The sequence below is a fragment of the Coffea arabica genome, chromosome 2e, assembly GCF_036785885.1.
Source record: "Coffea arabica cultivar ET-39 chromosome 2e, Coffea Arabica ET-39 HiFi, whole genome shotgun sequence".
Taxonomy (NCBI): Eukaryota; Viridiplantae; Streptophyta; class Magnoliopsida; order Gentianales; family Rubiaceae; genus Coffea; species Coffea arabica.
The window spans coordinates 76586811-76603907 of record NC_092313.1 but is presented as its reverse complement, the minus strand read 5'-3'; the positions used below and the strand labels follow the sequence as shown (position 1 = coordinate 76603907).

General features: G+C 39.4%; 3 protein-coding genes across 10 annotated transcripts; 2 read left to right on the top strand and 1 right to left on the bottom strand.

Moving 5' to 3' along the window:
* The first annotated feature begins 670 nt into the window (after positions 1-670).
* LOC113733314 (U-box domain-containing protein 44-like) lies at positions 671-8404 on the top strand. 3 transcript variants are annotated; one of them, XM_027259642.2, is made up of 5 exons: positions 671-930; positions 1403-2830; positions 3285-3588; positions 4646-5133; positions 6776-8404. In XM_027259642.2, exons 2-5 carry the CDS (start codon positions 1610-1612, stop codon positions 7769-7771), a joined length of 3009 nt encoding a protein of 1002 aa, XP_027115443.1. In that variant the 5' UTR covers positions 671-930; positions 1403-1609; the 3' UTR covers positions 7772-8404. The 3 variants fall into 3 exon arrangements, with proteins under 3 accessions (XP_027115443.1, XP_027115442.1, XP_071937404.1); XM_072081303.1 differs by having other exon boundaries at positions 683-784; XM_027259641.2 differs by having other exon boundaries at positions 671-2830.
* Positions 8405-8603: 199 nt separating this feature from the next.
* LOC113733315 (pentatricopeptide repeat-containing protein At5g08510-like) lies at positions 8604-10592 on the top strand. 2 transcript variants are annotated; one of them, XM_027259644.2, is made up of 3 exons: positions 8604-9673; positions 9940-10222; positions 10310-10592. In XM_027259644.2, the coding sequence occupies exons 1-3, from the start codon at positions 8741-8743 to the stop codon at positions 10549-10551; spliced, it is 1458 nt and encodes a 485-aa protein (XP_027115445.1). In that variant the 5' UTR covers positions 8604-8740; the 3' UTR covers positions 10552-10592. The 2 variants fall into 2 exon arrangements, with proteins under 2 accessions (XP_027115445.1, XP_027115444.1); XM_027259643.2 differs by having other exon boundaries at positions 9940-10592.
* A 175-nt stretch (positions 10593-10767) lies between these two features.
* LOC113733312 (calcium-transporting ATPase, endoplasmic reticulum-type-like) lies at positions 10768-16728 on the bottom strand. 5 transcript variants are annotated; one of them, XM_027259635.2, is made up of 8 exons: positions 16509-16728; positions 14321-15865; positions 14122-14243; positions 13246-13524; positions 12761-13144; positions 12034-12143; positions 11736-11964; positions 10768-11436 (listed from the first exon to the last, which is right to left on the bottom strand). In XM_027259635.2, the coding sequence occupies exons 2-8, from the start codon at positions 15798-15800 to the stop codon at positions 10876-10878; spliced, it is 3165 nt and encodes a 1054-aa protein (XP_027115436.1). In that variant the 5' UTR covers positions 15801-15865; positions 16509-16728; the 3' UTR covers positions 10768-10875. The 5 variants fall into 5 exon arrangements, with proteins under 5 accessions (XP_027115436.1, XP_071937403.1, XP_027115437.1 ...); XM_072081302.1 differs by having other exon boundaries at positions 14321-15809; XM_027259636.2 differs by lacking the exon at positions 16509-16728 and adding an exon at positions 16455-16474.
* Between the last annotated feature and the right edge of the window lie 369 nt (positions 16729-17097).

Here is a 17097-nt window from a genome sequence, read left to right as displayed (position 1 = left end):
TTTGGGAGAGATGTCCTTTTGGGTTTAATCCATCAAGGCGTCCTGCTCCGAATGTAGCTTTGCGGACTGATTCTTCTATCAGAAGACGAAGAACGGACCAAGTCTTGTTGCGCTTTTTTGGCTTTGATAGTAGAAAAAAAGCAGCGTGGCCGATTTCTGTCCTTAAGGTCTGTAACTTTGTTGGTACACTGTGAATTTGCGAGGATATAAAAGTATACTTTTAAAGGTGAAGAATGAAAAAATTATTTTATAAATTGTGATCGATGTTTTAAACATTTTTCCTATCCTTTTTCTACATTACAGTTTTAAGCGCTTATCTGCCAGAATACCCTTAATTGGTGTTGGAAAGGAGATACAATGTGGTGACGAATGCCTACATTGAAACAGAAGATATAATTGGATTGAAATGTTTTGAAATAAAATAATTTATTTCATAAATTCTAATTACCTTTTTATCTTCCCAATCATCTTTTTATCTCATATATATCACATCACAAAAAATGTTACAGTAATTATCTCAAATAAATCATCCAAACAAACTACTATCCAAACAAACTCTGATAATAAAAAATCATTAAGGGTGAAATTAATTTTAATGCAAAAGTTCAAGGACCAAATTGGCAAATTTCTCGCAGAAGTATTTGCAATTACTAGTACTAGAATAGACTGCCTGGAGGCCGGAGTACTGAGTTTCAGAGTAACTCTGTGTATTTAATGGAGTATTTGCATTACAATCTCAAGTCTGGTCCTGCCTCCCGGCAAATTAAAAGAAAAGGAAGACGAGGTTCTCTCCTTTGTTAGAGTTGGAAATTGGAGCACCACTTTCTACTCTTTTATATACCAAGTCTTGCTTCCTACTAGTTTCAGGAACAAATATATGCATATCCCATAAAAAAAAAAAAAAAACCTCCAGCGGGCATTCTTTTTCATGTATGTACTTTCTTGTAACCTTGTTTCAAGCAGATAATTGCTGGAGTTTTTGAGTACTAGCCCTGGAATTCTTGTTTAGGAGTTTCAAAGATCTGATCTTTCAGCCCTTAATAGCAAATGTTATCTTGTTAAGCCGTTTACTTCTGTTGACTATTTCTGCCGTGTGCTTACTCTGTTTTGCTTTGCTTGGTCCTTTATGTTTCTGCCTCTTGAGTAAATGCTTATTTTTCTGAATTTGCTTTCTTTTTGTACTTTCTTGATGCCCTGTTGTAGCTTTGTAATCTTTATTAGATGTTGTTGAATTCTCTTTCGTGGGGAGAGAGAGAGAGAGAGAAACATGTACAAAAAAGGTTTTGAATTTGGCTGCACATAGAAATGGTCCTCTGTTTTCTCATCTGCAACGTAAACATGCATGTTATTGCATAAACAAATGCTATTTGTCTGATGGGCGTTTCTGAAAACTGGAATATAGGTTCTCCTAACAAAAAGAGTTGGGAATCGAGCTTTTAGATTCAGCTATCGACCAACTGGATGTAGTATAATGGTTTCCTGGAAACTTTGATTCTAAAGGGTGTTTAGTTGGTTGAAGGATGGTTCTTAATGCCATAACTATTACTCCATTTAGTTTTATTGGTTCAATCCAAATTTTGATTCTTGAGGGTCTTTAGTCTTTCTAAAGATGGTTCTTGATGCCATATCGAGTCCTCCTTTTGCTGATGTCCTATCTCAGACCATAGAGGGCATCATCGAGGTAGTACACACATCCAGATATGTTCTCATTGAGAACAAGAGTTTTGCTCAACTTTCATCTTACTTAGATCGGCTAATTCCCCTCCTTAAGGAGTTGAATCAGAAGGATGCCAGAGATTCTGAAGCATTGAAAATTTTGATTGAGGTTCTTAACCGTGAGACAAAGCTTGCACAGGAACTGATTACCGAGTGCAGCGAAAAAAACAAATTTTATCTCCTAATGAACTGCCGTTTGATAGCTAAGAGGATGCAAAATATTACTAGGGAGATAGGCCAAGCATTGTGCTGCATTCCCTTGGCCTCTCTTGATATCTCATCAGGAATTGAGGCAGAGATTACTCAACTAGTCAACAGTATGCATGCTGCAGAGTTTAGGGCTGCCGTAGTTGAAGAAAAGATTTTGGAGAGAATTGAGTTGGGTATACAGGAAAGGAATGTGGACCGCTCATATGCCAATAATTTATTGGTTTCCATAGCAGAGGCCATTGGAATTTCAACAGAACAAGCTGTATTGAAGAAAGAATTTGAGGAATTTAAAAAGGAGATAGAAAATGAAAGGTTGAGGAAAGATCATGCTGAAGCCATGCAGATGGAACAAATAATTGCTCTATTAGAAAGGGCAGATGCTGCAAGTACTCGTGAGGACAAAGAAAAGAAGTACTTCACAATAAGGAAATCCTTAGCTAGTCATCCATTTGAACCTCTCGAGGCATTTTGTTGCCCAATTACAAAAGAGGTAATGAAAGATCCGGTAGAGACTCCTTCTGGACATACATTTGAGAGGAGTGCAATAGAGAAGTGGTTGGCTGAAAAAAATTTCTGTCCCCTAACCTCAACTCCTTTAGACACCTCAATGTTGCGGCCTAACAAAACTTTGAGACAGTCCATTGAGGAATGGAGAGATAGAAATACCATGATCACTATAGCCTCTATGAAATCAAGACTGTCATCAGAAGAGGAAGGTGAGGTGCTTGATTGCCTGCAAGAGCTAAAGGACCTCTGTGAAAAAAGAGAAATACATCGGGAATGGGTTGTACTGGAGGACCATATACCAATGCTTGTTAAGCTTCTCAGTGCAAAAAGTCGAGAGATCATAAGTCGTTCTCTTCTCGTCCTTCATATCCTGGCAAAGGATAGTGATGAATGTAAGGTACTTTTTACTCTCTTTCTCATGAATCTGAATATCTGATGATGTTTTAGGATCATTACCTAGAAAATAGAACATTCATTTGTCTCTTCCAGTAGAGCATAGGTGTACTATTGTATCACTTGACTTCTTTATAACACTGTATAGATGTTTTAGCTCCTAAGAATTTGACCTGGACAGCCCATACTTGCTATTAGGAAACTTCTGTGCAACTCTGTATTGAAATGAATTTGTTATTAAACTAATAGTGGTTAGGATGTGCACTTAAATTTATCAAACTTATTGTGAGATAAAGCCTTGCACTCCGTAGTCAATATCATGACTTTGCATCCGTGATGTCTGTATTTTACTGGCTGGAATAATGTGTTTCTGTTTCAAACAACGCCCAATCAACGAGCTCTAGGTTGGATATATTGTACAGAACGTTATACATGGATTCCAATGGAATGTTATGCAGGAAAGTATAGTTAAAGTTGACAATGCAATGGAATCTATTGTTCGCTCCCTTGGACGTCGTATTGGGGTAGGGAAGTTGGCCGTGGGATTACTACTAGAACTGGCAAAGAGCGAGTCAATACGTGACTGCATTGGAGAGGTGCAGGGCTGCATATTTTATTTGGTGAATCTGACAAGAAGTGATGACAATCAAGCTTCCAGAGATGCAAGGGATGTGTTAAAAAATCTGTCATTCTCTGATGACAATGTTATACAAATGGTCAAGGCTAATTATTTCAAGTATCTGCTGCAACGTCTTTCTTCAGGTTCTTCTTTCACATAAGACCAGTCATTTTATGTTTGAAATTTTCTACAGGTATAGGACTGCTAGATATTTGTTCTGCTATTATTTGCAGTCACCGTGACGTTGCTTTTGCACAATTAGCTACTTTTTGACAAGTGAATATAGTCCAGATAACTAAAAGCAAGAGTAGCTTCAGCTTCTAAATAGTATTGTCATGAATCCTGAACCTTTACTGCAGTAGCCTTGTGTTTATGATCAACCTCATTTACAGCAGATTATTAACTAGGAAATATAGAAAATTGTATCCATCTGTCCAATGCAGAGGTCGTCTTCACCTGAGAGTTTAAAGAGTTAATCTGCCAGATTTGCCATTCTCTCAGCAGCAGGCAGACAGTATTTGGGTAATTTCAAAATCACAATTTGCAAGATATGTGCAAAAATACCAGAAGAGCAGGATTAGATCTTTAAAATAAAAATACCAGCAAAAATAATCAATTTAATTCATCCCGCGATAAAATGGATTGACGCTAGGAAGAAGACACAATGAAGAATATTTATTTTATTACTTCATGCATACTTCAAAATTGAGAAGAAATACATTACACTAAGAGGGAATAGTACCCCTGTGTTCACAACCTTAGCTCTATGTCTAGTTCTAAGTCCAGTTAATTTGCTTAAGATGGATAAACAGTCAGCTGTTACTCTTGGGCCTTTTGAGCTGTTTAGGGAGTCCTTGTTTATGTTAACATTACCCTAATTAGGTTCTGGTTCTTGAATTAAGGTTGTTCGTGTAGCTTAAATGTTGACAATTGGTACATGTAGAACTGTAAGTTAATATTGTCTATGGATGTGGAACCAACAATTTTGGCACATAATAAGGAGGTCGTGCAGAAATATTAGCATGTGATCTTTGCCTGTCTTCTTTGTAACGCATGAAGCCCTTTCTCTGGGGGTTATGTGGTCATTATCTCCAATAGTGTACGTACTAAGAGAAGTCTCATATATTGTAGTTATAGCAATTATCACTGACTTAAGATCGCAAACTCAAACATCCTCCCCACCCTGGCCCCCCTCTACAGGATCAGATGATGTCAAGATGAGAATGGCAGAAACTCTTGGAGAGATGGAGTTTACTGATCATAACAAATCATCTCTGTTTGAGGAAGGTGTTTTGGATTCGCTACTTAACTTGGTTTCACATGGTAATCTTGAAATGAAAATGGTAGCCGTTAAAGCCATTTTGAACCTCTCGAGCTTAACAAAGAATGGCCAGGAGATGATAAGACAAGGTGCAGTACGTCCACTGCTTGATATTCTTTATTGTCACACATCCCATCGAAACTTGTGTGAACTTGTAGCTGAAACTATCGTGCATCTTGCTCTATCAACTGTACGTCAAGATTCTTCAGAAATGGAGCTTTCCTTATTGGAATCCAACAAGGATATCCGCCAATTGTTTTCCTTGATTAACTTGACATGGCCTGCTGTACAACAGAGACTTCTCCAGGCCTTTTACACCATTTGCCAGTCTCCATCGGCAACTACAGTCCAGGAACTGCTGAACGAGGTTAAGTTTGCTCTCAAAATCCTTTCACTGCATTCTCAGACTACTAAAAGACTTTAATGACAACATCATAAGTCAGAATCTATGTTTAGTGAATAGTTTTTAAACTTGCTTGTTCAAGTGGATAGTTTTCAAAGCTCTATACTTGGTCAACACTCACTAGTCTTGATAAAAACTGGCATTTATTTCCCCAGAATAGTATATCATCAGTTACATGAGAAATGAGCATTTGTAGACTGATTAATGAATGAAATATTTACAATTTGCTTGACGCGTTCTTAAATAAGATTTTGGAGAACAACTGCAGATAGTGTTAGATGCATTACAGTAAGTAGCAAAAGACATGGCTTGGGCATGTTTAACTGTTGTGTTTCTGATCATATAGTTTGCACTCACCAGATTTGGTGTGGTTTAGAGGGCTTAGCTTGAGTTTTAGGACACAGTATAGTATAAAATTGATCTATTCCTTCCAAGGAAATGAATTCCCTTAACACTAGAGTGCTTGGCAGATTTATGGGAGTTACATTGGAGGATGAGAATGATATCAGAATGTTTATGCACATGTCGTACTACTAACTTGATACATTTAGTTATGGTGTATCATGTCTTTTCGTGATGAGACACAGTTTTCTTTTCAGGTATTCATATAGACATGTCTTTTGGTGAATTGATATATCTATGGATTTAATTTACACGACCACCAAGTGCTTTTTTATGAGAAATTCTTTCTTTGCGGTTTTGAAATGATATGTCTACTGATCAAAAGTTGTACGTTTAGGTGTCTTTTATCGACATCTTCCAGTAAAGATACTTCAATTAAAGACATAAGAATACGTAGGAATTGCTTCATATAAAAGACACGAGCAAACATACACTATAACATTCTTTACTTTGAAAAATCTTCCCACATGAAATTTCTCTGTAAGCTCATGTGTAAAACGTGATTTCGCTGATTTATAGTTTCTAAATACTTGGCAATGATCTTTTAAAGAAACTGACACACATAACCTCCGAAGTCTAACTTTTGATGAGTGAACCCATGCACAAGGTTTTTATTTTTTGCTTTGATGATCAAGGAATAACCTGCATAAAAAAATCTTTCCTGTATATTCTTTCGATTGCCCTCTTGAGAAGCAAAAATTTTTGGCACTCCAAACTTCTGGATATTTGATATTGGATGACTCTGCATTCTGTTTCTGTGATCCCATTGGCTTCATGCTATGTTTGTTGTCATGCACTATTACTCACAGTTATTAGCTATTAGTAACAACATTGGGTAATTTCTGCGTCTACTTTTAAGTGCAGAAGATTTAATGTATTTCATTACAGTAACAGCTACAAACATCATTTTATGGATGGTGGGTTTGAGCCTTCGAAATCCTAGAACCTTGTTAAGTTTCTACAAGGATTAATTCATTATCCAACCAACACTCGTCATCCCACTTCTCCTCGTCCTTCTCTTGCAGAAGTTAGTTTTAATAAGTTTGCATGTGATGATACCTGGGAAGAAGAGTCTTGTTACTTCTTGATCAACTGGTGTGGATTGGAGTCTCAATATTTTTATTTCTATACAGTGAATGGAGATTTGGACTTGTGATAGACTGCCAATCCTATATATGCTAATATTTCTCTTAATAATTTTCAGTGCTGTGCTGTGCAAATACTTGTTCAATTGTGTGAGCTCGATAATCATGAAGTGCGGGTGAACGTGGTTAAGCTATTATGTTGCCTGATCGAAAAATGTAATGAAGCTACAATTACTGAGCACGTGGGGCAGAAGACAGTTCAAACCTTGCTTAGAATCATTGAGGATTCTGAGAATGAAGAAGAAGTTGCTTCTGCATTGGGTATTATAGCTAACCTTCCCATGTCTACCCTGGTGTCTGATTGGCTGTTGGAGGGAGATGGTCTTCGTATAATGTTAAGATTCCTTCGTAGCAAAAAGCCAAATGGTCCCTGCAAGGATCAATTAATAGAGAATGCTGTGGGAGCCTTGTGTCATTTCACTGTTCCAGCAAATAGGATGTCACAGCAGAAAGCAGCTGAAGCTGATGTCATTCCGCTGTTGGTACAGTTGCTGGAGTCAGGAACCAGCTTGACAAAAAGACGAGCTGCCATTTCTCTTTCACAACTTTCTGAGAGCTCTAGTGATCTATGTCGGCCAATCCCAAAGCATCGCATGTTCTGGTGCTTCTCAGCTTTGCCAGAGGCAGGCTGCCCTGTTCATCGGGGAATATGTGCTGTAAGAACCTCATTTTGCCTTTTGGAGGCTGGTGCGGTGGGCCATTTGGTGAAGGTTCTTGGGGAGCCAGATCCTGGAGCATGTGAAGCTTCCTTGGATGCTCTACTTACTTTGGTTGAAGGTGATAGGCTACAAGGTGGTAGTAAGGTGCTGGATGAAGAGAGAGCCATACCCTCTATGATAAAATTACTGGGGAGTTCTTCTCCCAGATTGCAAGAAAAAATTCTCACTTCTTTGGAAAAGATTTTTCAAGTACTGGAGATCAAACAGAAGTATGGGCCCTCAGTTCAGATGTCTTTAGTTGATTTGACACAAAGGGGGAGTACCCAAATAAGGCCTTTGGCAGCCAGGATACTAGCTCAACTGAATGTGCTACACGAACTGCCCTCTTATTTCTAGCAGGAGCATAACCTACTTATCCTGATGAGTACAAAAGGTTTAGGAAATCAATCATCCCTAGCAAATTGCTTCATAACCAGGCAGAGGTTTCTGAAGTTGGTAGCAGGTCAGGCCACCACTCGTCATCTCTAGATAAAGATGGTCTTTTATTCATTTAGCAATAAGCGAGAGCAGCCATGGTTTGTTACGTTGGTTACCACCATTTAATCAGGCACAGAGAGTTGACGGGCATCTTATGTTTGATAGTTTAGTGTAAGCTAAGGCGGCTTTTCAGTCGTGGATGTATGCCGGCTATATATAACCGCTGACCTGAATGTCTCTTTCATGGCATCACAAGATATGAGTTGGGTCTAGTTTAACAGCTACCTCTGCTTGTTCCGTGCTTGAATTGTCAATAGAGAAAGTTCCCAAATTCCTGGAGTTCCCAAATTCCTGGAGGCCTTGAAGGAGATACTAGTAGTCATTTGTCAAGCTGGGGACTTTGGAAAATCTTGCCAACATTCTTTTACAATTGATCAAGTGCGTACGTGATTCTGTTGTATGGTGTATAGGTAACCAGTTAGTAGTTTAAAGAATACACTTCCTTCTTGTAGATTTTCGCAGAACCTGATAAAAAGGATACGTTTTATACTAGTGGAGACATGCCCAAAGACAAAAAAACAAATAGCAGTTGAAGTACCTGTGCTTTGATCATAAAGGAATAACGCCTGGCCTGCATACAAATCTCTTTCCTATTTTTTCTATCCTGTGCCCTCTTGGGCTGGTTTCAGAGATTGCTTACGTTTAGGGAGAAAAAGAAGAAGAAGAAAAAGGAAAAAAGGGCGCTCCTTTTATCGAACAGAATAGCAGCAAAAAGAAAATAACTTACAAGTAGAAGCTGTAAAGCCCAGCGCTCCAAAAGCCAACAGATACTTGTAAACTTTATAACCTCGATTCTTTGTCAATACTGCATTTTGTCCCGACTTTCTTATGAACCAGTTGAGATTGAGAGAAATACACGCCAACACTCTCCGAAACGGCACAGACTTCACCGCTTTTCTTGTAACCAAACTCGCAGAAACTCTCGATTTTTCCTACGCTCACAAACTGCTCGATACTATTCCCAACCCAACCGTGTTTCATTATAACAAGCTCATTCAAGCCTACTCCTCTCATGGCTCTCCTCGCCAATGCTTGTCTGTCTACGTCGCCATGCTACTCAGAGGCTTCATACCCAACGCCCACTCCTTCAATTTCCTCTTTAACGCCTGTACCAGTCTCTCTAATCCATTCCATCCCCAAGCGCTTCACGCCCATTTTGTCAAATGGGGTTTCGAATCGGATATTTACGCCTCAACCGCATTGGTGGACATGTATGCTAAACTGGGCCTGCTCAATTTAGCGCGAAAACAGTTTGATGGGATGCCCACAAGAGATGTGCCCACTTGGAACGCCTTGATCGCTGGTTACGCAAAGAGTGGGGATATGAGGGAAGCTTCTCGCTTGTTTTCTAATATGCCTTCCAGGAATGTGATTTCTTGGACGGCAATGATATCGGGCTACTCGCAGAATGGCGAGTACGCAGATGCATTGGCGTTGTATCTGGAAATGGAGAAAGAGAAAGGAGTGAAGCCCAACCAAGTGACCATAGCTAGTGTTCTTCCAGCTTGTGCAAATCTTGGAGCATTGGAAGTTGGGCAGAGGATTGAGGCCTATGCCAAGTCTAACGGTTACTTAAACAACATGTTTGTGTGCAATGCCATATTGGAAATGTATGCGAGGTGTGGTAGAATAGATTCAGCGATGAGATTATTTCATGAGATTGGGAGAAGAAGAGATTTGTGCTCTTGGAATACTATGATTATGGGTCTAGCTATCCATGGTAAATGCAGCGAGGCTCTGGACCTTTTCAACCAAATGTTGGTAAGTAAGAAGCTTTCTCTGAACCTTATACCTGGTCATCACCACATTTCCTGGTTTTTAATGATAGCATCTTGCTTATAACCAGCGACGAATATAGCTTTTTAACTGAGTTCAAGGCCGATCATTTTATCAAATGCACAAGAAATATTTCTTGTGCCCCAAAATCAATTACAGAGACATACTCGGTTATAGGACCAACTGCTACTTCCGAATCTTTCAGGCGGATATTCACATCTTTCCTGCCCTAATTGTAATTGCTGATGCAGGGGGAAGGCATTTCACCCGATGACGTCACATTTGTTGGGGCAATCTTGGCGTGCACACATGGCGGCATGGTTGCTAAAGGACGAGAACTCTTCGAGTCAATGGAGCAAAAATTTTCTGTCACTCCTAGACTGGAACATTATGGATGTATGGTTGATCTTTTAGGTCGTGCAGGAGAATTGCAAGAGGCTTATCATCTTATACGGAGCATGCCCATGAGGCCAGACTCTGTTATTTGGGGGACAATGCTGGGGGCATGCAGCTTTTACGGCAATGTGGAGCTGGGTGAGAAAGCAGCAGAGTCTCTCTTCGAGTTAGAACCTTGTAATCCAGGAAACTATGTGATTCTTTCTAATATTTATGCATCAGCAGGCAGATGGGATGGAGTTGCTAAGTTGAGGAAGCTAATGAAGAGCTCCCAAGTAACGAAAGCAGCAGGATACAGCTTCATGGAGGAAGGAGGCCAGCTCCATAGGTTCATTGTTGACGATAGATCTCATCCAAAGTGTGGTCAGATATATGCATTGTTGGATGATGTCCATGTAAAAATTAAGCTTCTTGGGCATACAACTGATATTGATTCTATTACTGAAGATACAGACGTAACACTATGACAGACGTTATTTGATATGTTTACGTACACCATGTTGAGAAATTGTGAAACCATGTTAGGTACAAAGTTAAGAGGAAATGCTGCAACGCATTATTGCCCATGGGGAGGGGATGAAATTTGTTGCTGATTGGTTCAGTGTAAACTACTGATATTTCTTGCCGTACTTCTACAACTACTGATATTTTTCATTCTAAAATTGAAGGGCGGAATCTGAAAATAGTCAAAGAAATATTTCTTCACTTGTAAACATGATTGTATACAGTTACCCTTGCCCCAAAATTTTTTTTTTTTAAAAAAAGGCATTCAATACTTCTAACCCAGACTGTCATGCAGCCTTGACCTTTCTTCTCTGCGTTTTTCTCCTTCCCGCAAATTTGAGGAGTTCATCAATAAGGATTACAGGAGCTGATACCAAGAGAACAAGAAGCCATTCGTTAAAAGTCAGGGGAACTATTCCAAAAACGTCTGCCAACAAAGGAACATAGAGTATCAGGCAGTGTAGACCAAATGAGACTGACATGGCAAGCAGCAGCCAACAGTTTCTCCATGGAGGCATTTTGATCAAACTAGTATCTTCGGAGAGAGCGTTCAGAGAATTAAACATCTCAATTGCCACCAACACAGATAGGGACAAAGTCATGGCCTTCACTTTACCGACAGAGAAATAGTCACAAGGGTTTGAAAAAGTTATAACACGACCTCCAGCAACTGTAAATGGAGCAGCAACAAAATTTGACCATCCTGGGCACTCTCCCCAGTTGCGAAGCTGAGATAGTTCAACAAGCGTGTGCCCATCACTTACGAGGTTGATGCCCAAAAAGGAAGCACGAGTGTACCACAAAATGAAAATGCCGACAGTAGCTAATCCAACGTAAGACCCAATTACCTGCCAGTGAGAGGTGATTAATGAAATGCAGGTAACTTTCAATAATCTTTCTTTCCTTGCATGCAGATAATTTTGCAGACAGAATCTTGTCATACATCAGACACCACAGAACAATGTAAAATTAGATTATGCAAAAGAGGATAAGAGTTGCACAGAGGACAATTCAACCACTTCCTTTCAAACAGTGGCAACCCAGTTTAGCAGCATAACACTCTTTATCTCTTTCCTGTCTGCTTGAAGGGAAAATATACTGCATCGAGAGGGAAAAAATGTTAAAGAGGATAATGGCGAATACTAACCATGTAGCGGAACAACACCCAAGAGCTTATTAGAGCATCATTGCTCCTCCGCGGTGGTTTCTGCATTATGTCAACTTCAGCTGGGTTAAATCCAAGTGCTGTAGCAGGTGGACCGTCAGTAACCAAATTTACCCACAGCAACTGTACAGGTATCATACATTCTGGTATGCCAAGAGCAGCAGTCAAGAATATGGCTATCACCTCCCCAAAATTAGATGATATCATGTATCTGCAGTGAGAATTCGTTAAAATTCAACATTCAATATATTTAAACAGCTGATGTAAAAATGCGAATAACCTGATGAAAGCTTTCATATTGTTGTAAATTGAGCGACCCTCTGCAATGGCTGATACTATGGTACTGAAATTATCATCAGCAAGAACCATGTCCGATGCTTCTTTTGCAACCTAAAAGATCAATGATTTAGGCAGAACAAGAAAAAGGGCTAGTTACACTACTTCGACTTGCAGTAACTCAGAAATGTCTTAAGCATCCTCTTCTATCATTCAACCAAAAGTAATAACAGGTGAACCTGAGAACTTTGGAATAATACATGCTTAGCATGAAAATAATTAACTTGACAAGTGCATTAATGCAACAAGTGGGAAAAGTCAGCAGACGGAAAGTTAGTTAGAAGCTGTCAACAGTTATTCCATTGGTGACTAACCACACAGTTACTTGAAAATCAGAGTAAGTAGAGAGGGAAGGAAAGAAAAAATTATCTTTCCCGCTGTAAAAAAATGACCTCGTTCTCAATACAACACCTTATTGACCTATTCTCTCATTTTCTTATTTTTATTATACTCTTTATTGTCCTAATTCTTATTATTCTGTTGTCAGTCTTTTCTCTGATCTTTATTGTTCTTAACAGTTCACAATATTTTCTAAATCATTAAATGCATAAAAACAAGCAATACTAATTTACCTTTGACTAGATAATTAAATTTTTAGGATATGGATTGATGAATACAATAGAACTCTATAGTGGGAAAGAGCAATTACAAGTAGAAGTATAATCACTTACCTCTGTTCCGGTAACGCCCATTGCTATTCCAATATCTGCAAGTTTCAGCGCAGGAGCATCATTAACACCATCTCCAGTCATTGCAACAATCTCACCAATCTCTTTTAGCATCCGCACTATTTCTTGCTTGTGTCTAGGTTCTGCTCTAGAAAAAACCTTTCCTCCAGGTTCATTTAATATCTTCATTTGTTCCACAGATGAAAGTTCCATAAATTCTTTCCCACTAAAACTCCTCCCTGCAAGGTCATCATCCTCACTAAACAAGTGAATCTCGCGACAGATTGCCTCAGCAGTGGACTTGTTATCTCCAGTTATTACCATCACCTTGATACCAGCTCCTCGACAATCTTCAATTGCTTGGTGAACCTCCTCACGAGGAGGGTCCTGAAGATATACTTCTATTTAGAGGTACTAGCAAAAAAATCTGGGTTTTCCTTAAGCTGAAATTGCCTAAAGAATATTGAATCTACAAACAAGAGTCTTACCCTTAAACCAACAACTCCAACAAAAACTAGATTACTTTCTATCAAGGAGAAGCAGGAAGGATCGAGTAATTTCTTATATGCAGGATGACCCTCAGCATAATAGTCTGAAAGCTCTCCTAAGTCATCCTTGTATGCCATACCCAAGCACCGCAATCCCTTTGAACTCATCTCTGAGTGTCTCGAGAGCAGCAGTTGCCGACAAGGCTCATCAATTGGAACAATTGATCCATCTGCCAGCTGGATGTACAAGGTGCGTTCTAACAGACTCTCAACAGCACCCTATGTAAAGAATGTAGTTAATTGTAGAAGCATGAGACTATTATGATACCATGCAGAAGACATGAAGGGGAAAATAACAAAATAGCCTAGGAGATATGTTCTAAATGCTGAATGAATTGCATTACCATTGTAGTGAACCTGGTTGGGTCATATATTGAAAAACAGACAGCAGTTTTTGTTTATTCTTTGGTTGCTTCTCACAGGAAATGACACCGATAGCTGAAATTGATTTTTCTTGTTGCTTGTTAAACTATTAACTAATTGCTTAAACTGTTTCTCACACAGAGAAATGATGGCTGCAACTTAAAATTTCACATTTAGTCTACTCAACCATATGAAAGGTTTTGTCGATTGACTTAACCAATTATGCACAGCATTCAGTGCTTTCTTATGCTAAGTAGTTCAACGATGCAGAATGTAAAGATAAAATGATTGATGCCACAATGCAAATTGACAACAGATGGCTTAGAAAAAGTGCTGTAAATGAGTCTATCAAAACTCCAGCAGATGCCTAACTAGGAAAAAAGTTTGTAAGCAACTCTAACAATTTTTGAAGTTGTTATTATGAAGAACCAACTCCAGCAGACACGATGTTACCTTGACAAGAAGCCGATTACGCCCACATGGCTCCCGCACAATAACACTCATTGACTTACGTACACGATCGAACTCCAGAGTTGCAACTCTCTTTGATCTTCTTGTCCACCATTCACAGCAACCTGAGATTAACAGATATGTTACATTCACAGCTGCACATCACACTAAAATACTCAGTGGTAAATAAGAATTTGATTACCTAGCTTAACTGTGTTGTGATCAATCAAATAATTTGCTGCAAGCTGAGCATCGCGGATTTTGTTCCTTGCCTTACTGTCTGGGACTCCCATCTTTTCAACCAAGACTTTAAGAGCTGCCTCAGTTGGCAGCCCTGTCATTCTGTATAGCTGGCCATCAGAGTATATTCCTGCATCATTGCACAGTGCACAGACTTCTGCCAAGGCCTGCAAGTTCGCGTCCATATTATAGCAGTTCCAGTCAACTATTCCACCATCTTTAGGATCATAGGTTGTGCCTTCAACACTAAATATTCGAGAAATTGTAGTTTTTCCTCCAAGTGTGAAGAATTCTGTCACAGACATCTGGTTAGTAGTCAATGTGCCAGTTTTATCTGAACAAATCACAGTAGTGCATCCTAAAGTCTCCACGCTTGGAAGCTTCCGCACTATTGCATTCTTTTGTGCCATTTTTCTTGTACCAAGAGCAAGACAAGTAGTTATTACTGCTGGGAGACCTTCTGGGATAGCTGCGACTGCAAGGACAACAGCTATTTTGAAATAGTAGGTGCACTTCTCAAAAGAAAACCGGAAATTAGTAGGCCATCCATGCTTAATCTCCCATGTGAGAAAATATTTATAATTGACAGCCCACACAATGAGGCATACAATGCCAATTGCAGTTGTAAGCCTGTTCCCAAATTCGTCGAGCTTCTTCTTCAGAGGAGTGTCACTCTCTTCCAGTGAGGCCTCATGAATTTGTTTCTGTATCTTCCCGATTTCTGTGTGCATCCCAGTGTTAACCACAAGACAGATGCAGCTACCATTCACCACTGTTGTTCCAGCAAATACCATGTTCTCTTTGGCCTGCAGCTCACAGTCATCTAAGAATATAGGATCAGTGCCTTTCAGGACAGGCATTGCCTCCCCTGTCAAGGAGCTTTGCTCAACTCTTACTGTTGAGGTTTTCAAAGCTGCAACTCTCATGTCAGCAGGCACTTTATCACCAACTCGCAGTTCTACGATATCCCCTGGCACAAGTTCTTTAGCCGGCAAACCTGGCACTAGGTGTCCATCTCTGCGCACTTTGCACGAGTCGCATTGCATCTCCTTGAGGGCATCAAGAGCCCTTTCAGCATTGTTCTCTTGCCACACCCCTACAATGGCATTAAGAACTAAGATCAAGATAATCACAATTGGCTCTACATAGACCTCCAAGCCAGAATCTCCAGCCTCACTTCCATGCAGATAAGCCAGAATAAATGAAATGAAGGCTGCAATCAGTAGAATCTTGACAAGCGTATCATCAAACTGCTCCAGAACACACAACCATAGGGGCTTCCTCCTCTCCTTCTGGAGCTCATTCCAACCGTACTTCTCTAGCCGCTTCTCCACCTCATAAGTGCTCAATCCCTTGTCTATTTTCACTGAATACTCTTTCAGACATTGTTCAACAGGCCATGACCATGCATGAAATGGTTTCTCGTCTTCTGATGGATCCATCTAATTTCACTGGTCGTACCCGAGACAATTTAGACCAAATTCATGTCAATCCCACTGCAAAAGTTCTGAGTAAAGCACGTATTCAGCAAAAGAAAAGATGAAAATCCAATTCTGAATCTAATAAAACGAAGAGTTGCATTTAAATTCTGCTCGATCCGCTTTAGATAGCTAACTCCTAACGTGGGCCAGACAAATAAATACGCAAAATAGTAGTATCACTGGCCCAAACAAGTACACACTACACACTCAAAATGCAAGAATGAGTATGAATGCTCAAGCCAAACCACTGGAACTAATAAATGTGTCTCCATCTAAAATACTAGTATGAATCTACAACTGGAACTAATAAATTTGTCTCCATCTAAATTATGAATCTCAATAACTATTTATGACAAGCCCAACAAACTCTGTAACCGGAAATCCTCTCCAAAACAACACCCAAGGGAAAAAAAAAAAAAAAAAAGAGTAGCACTTTTAAAGTGCATGACTTTAACGTGTGATCTTACCGATATGATATGCAGAAAAGATTAAATTTTCAAAACACCCACATGAAGAAAGCTTGAAGTTCATTGGCAAAACCCAGTCATAATCTAAAAATAAGCCAGACAGTTAAGTGAGAATGAGGAAATGTAGCTTAAATGGGACAAAAAGTACATGGCTTTAAGACGAAGCAAGGAAGCACACTAGTTGAAAGACTCTTGGCAGTACCTAATTCCAAAGGAAAGACGAAAATTCCTGCTTAAAAAAGAGGGGCGACTGGGGAAAATTCCTGGTAAAAAGTTTTTGGTTCTTGACTGAGGCAAGGGACTTGGGAATCCTTCCAACATCAAAGGGGTCGTAGGAATTTTCCGCCAGTCTTGTCACTCCTGTTTTCGGGTTGTTTGTTTAATGTTTCTGCAGTTTTGCTTTTGACGGTTTACTATGAAGTAGAGATAACGGCCTTTTTTTTTCACTTTTAAATTTAAAGGAGGCAATCAGAGAACTTCTGCGAAAGCCCCCAAAACTATTTTTAAATAGCTAATTGCCTCGTTGACTCTTTGCTTTCTTTAACTAAAATTCTTATATTGGTTGACAGGATTTGGTTGATCCAATTCCAATCTCGTTCTCTCTTTAATTTTTTATTTTTAAGTTCCATAATTATCCCCATTCCCCGGTTGTTTGGTTGTGTGTTGAAAACGCGTTTGCAGGAATAAACTTTTGCTTTGTGTGCTTTTAATATGTTTTGCTTTCTGTGTTGGGATTGTAATCATGGTTCAAAGTTGCGGTCGCGGTCTGGACCGTTCCACATCGATCTCGG

Excerpts from the sequence above, each read along its gene's own strand:
- LOC113733312 (XM_027259635.2), bottom strand. The coding sequence starts at position 15,800 with ATGGATCCATCAGAAGACGAGAAACCATTTCATGCATGGTCATGGCCT. Across the intron at positions 14,244-14,320 it reads TCACAACACAGTTAAGCTAG|GTTGCTGTGAATGGTGGACA; the intron begins GTAATCAAATTC and ends TGTTAATCTCAG. Across the intron at positions 11,437-11,735 it reads GGGTGTTGTTCCGCTACATG|GTAATTGGGTCTTACGTTGG; the intron begins GTTAGTATTCGC and ends TCTCACTGGCAG.
- LOC113733314 (XM_027259642.2), top strand. The coding sequence starts at position 1,610 with ATGGTTCTTGATGCCATATCGAGTCCTCCTTTTGCTGATGTCCTATCT. Across the intron at positions 2,831-3,284 it reads AGGATAGTGATGAATGTAAG|GAAAGTATAGTTAAAGTTGA; the intron begins GTACTTTTTACT and ends AATGTTATGCAG. Across the intron at positions 5,134-6,775 it reads TCCAGGAACTGCTGAACGAG|TGCTGTGCTGTGCAAATACT; the intron begins GTTAAGTTTGCT and ends AATAATTTTCAG.
- LOC113733315 (XM_027259643.2), top strand. The coding sequence starts at position 8,741 with ATGAACCAGTTGAGATTGAGAGAAATACACGCCAACACTCTCCGAAAC. Across the intron at positions 9,674-9,939 it reads ACCTTTTCAACCAAATGTTG|GGGGAAGGCATTTCACCCGA; the intron begins GTAAGTAAGAAG and ends TTGCTGATGCAG.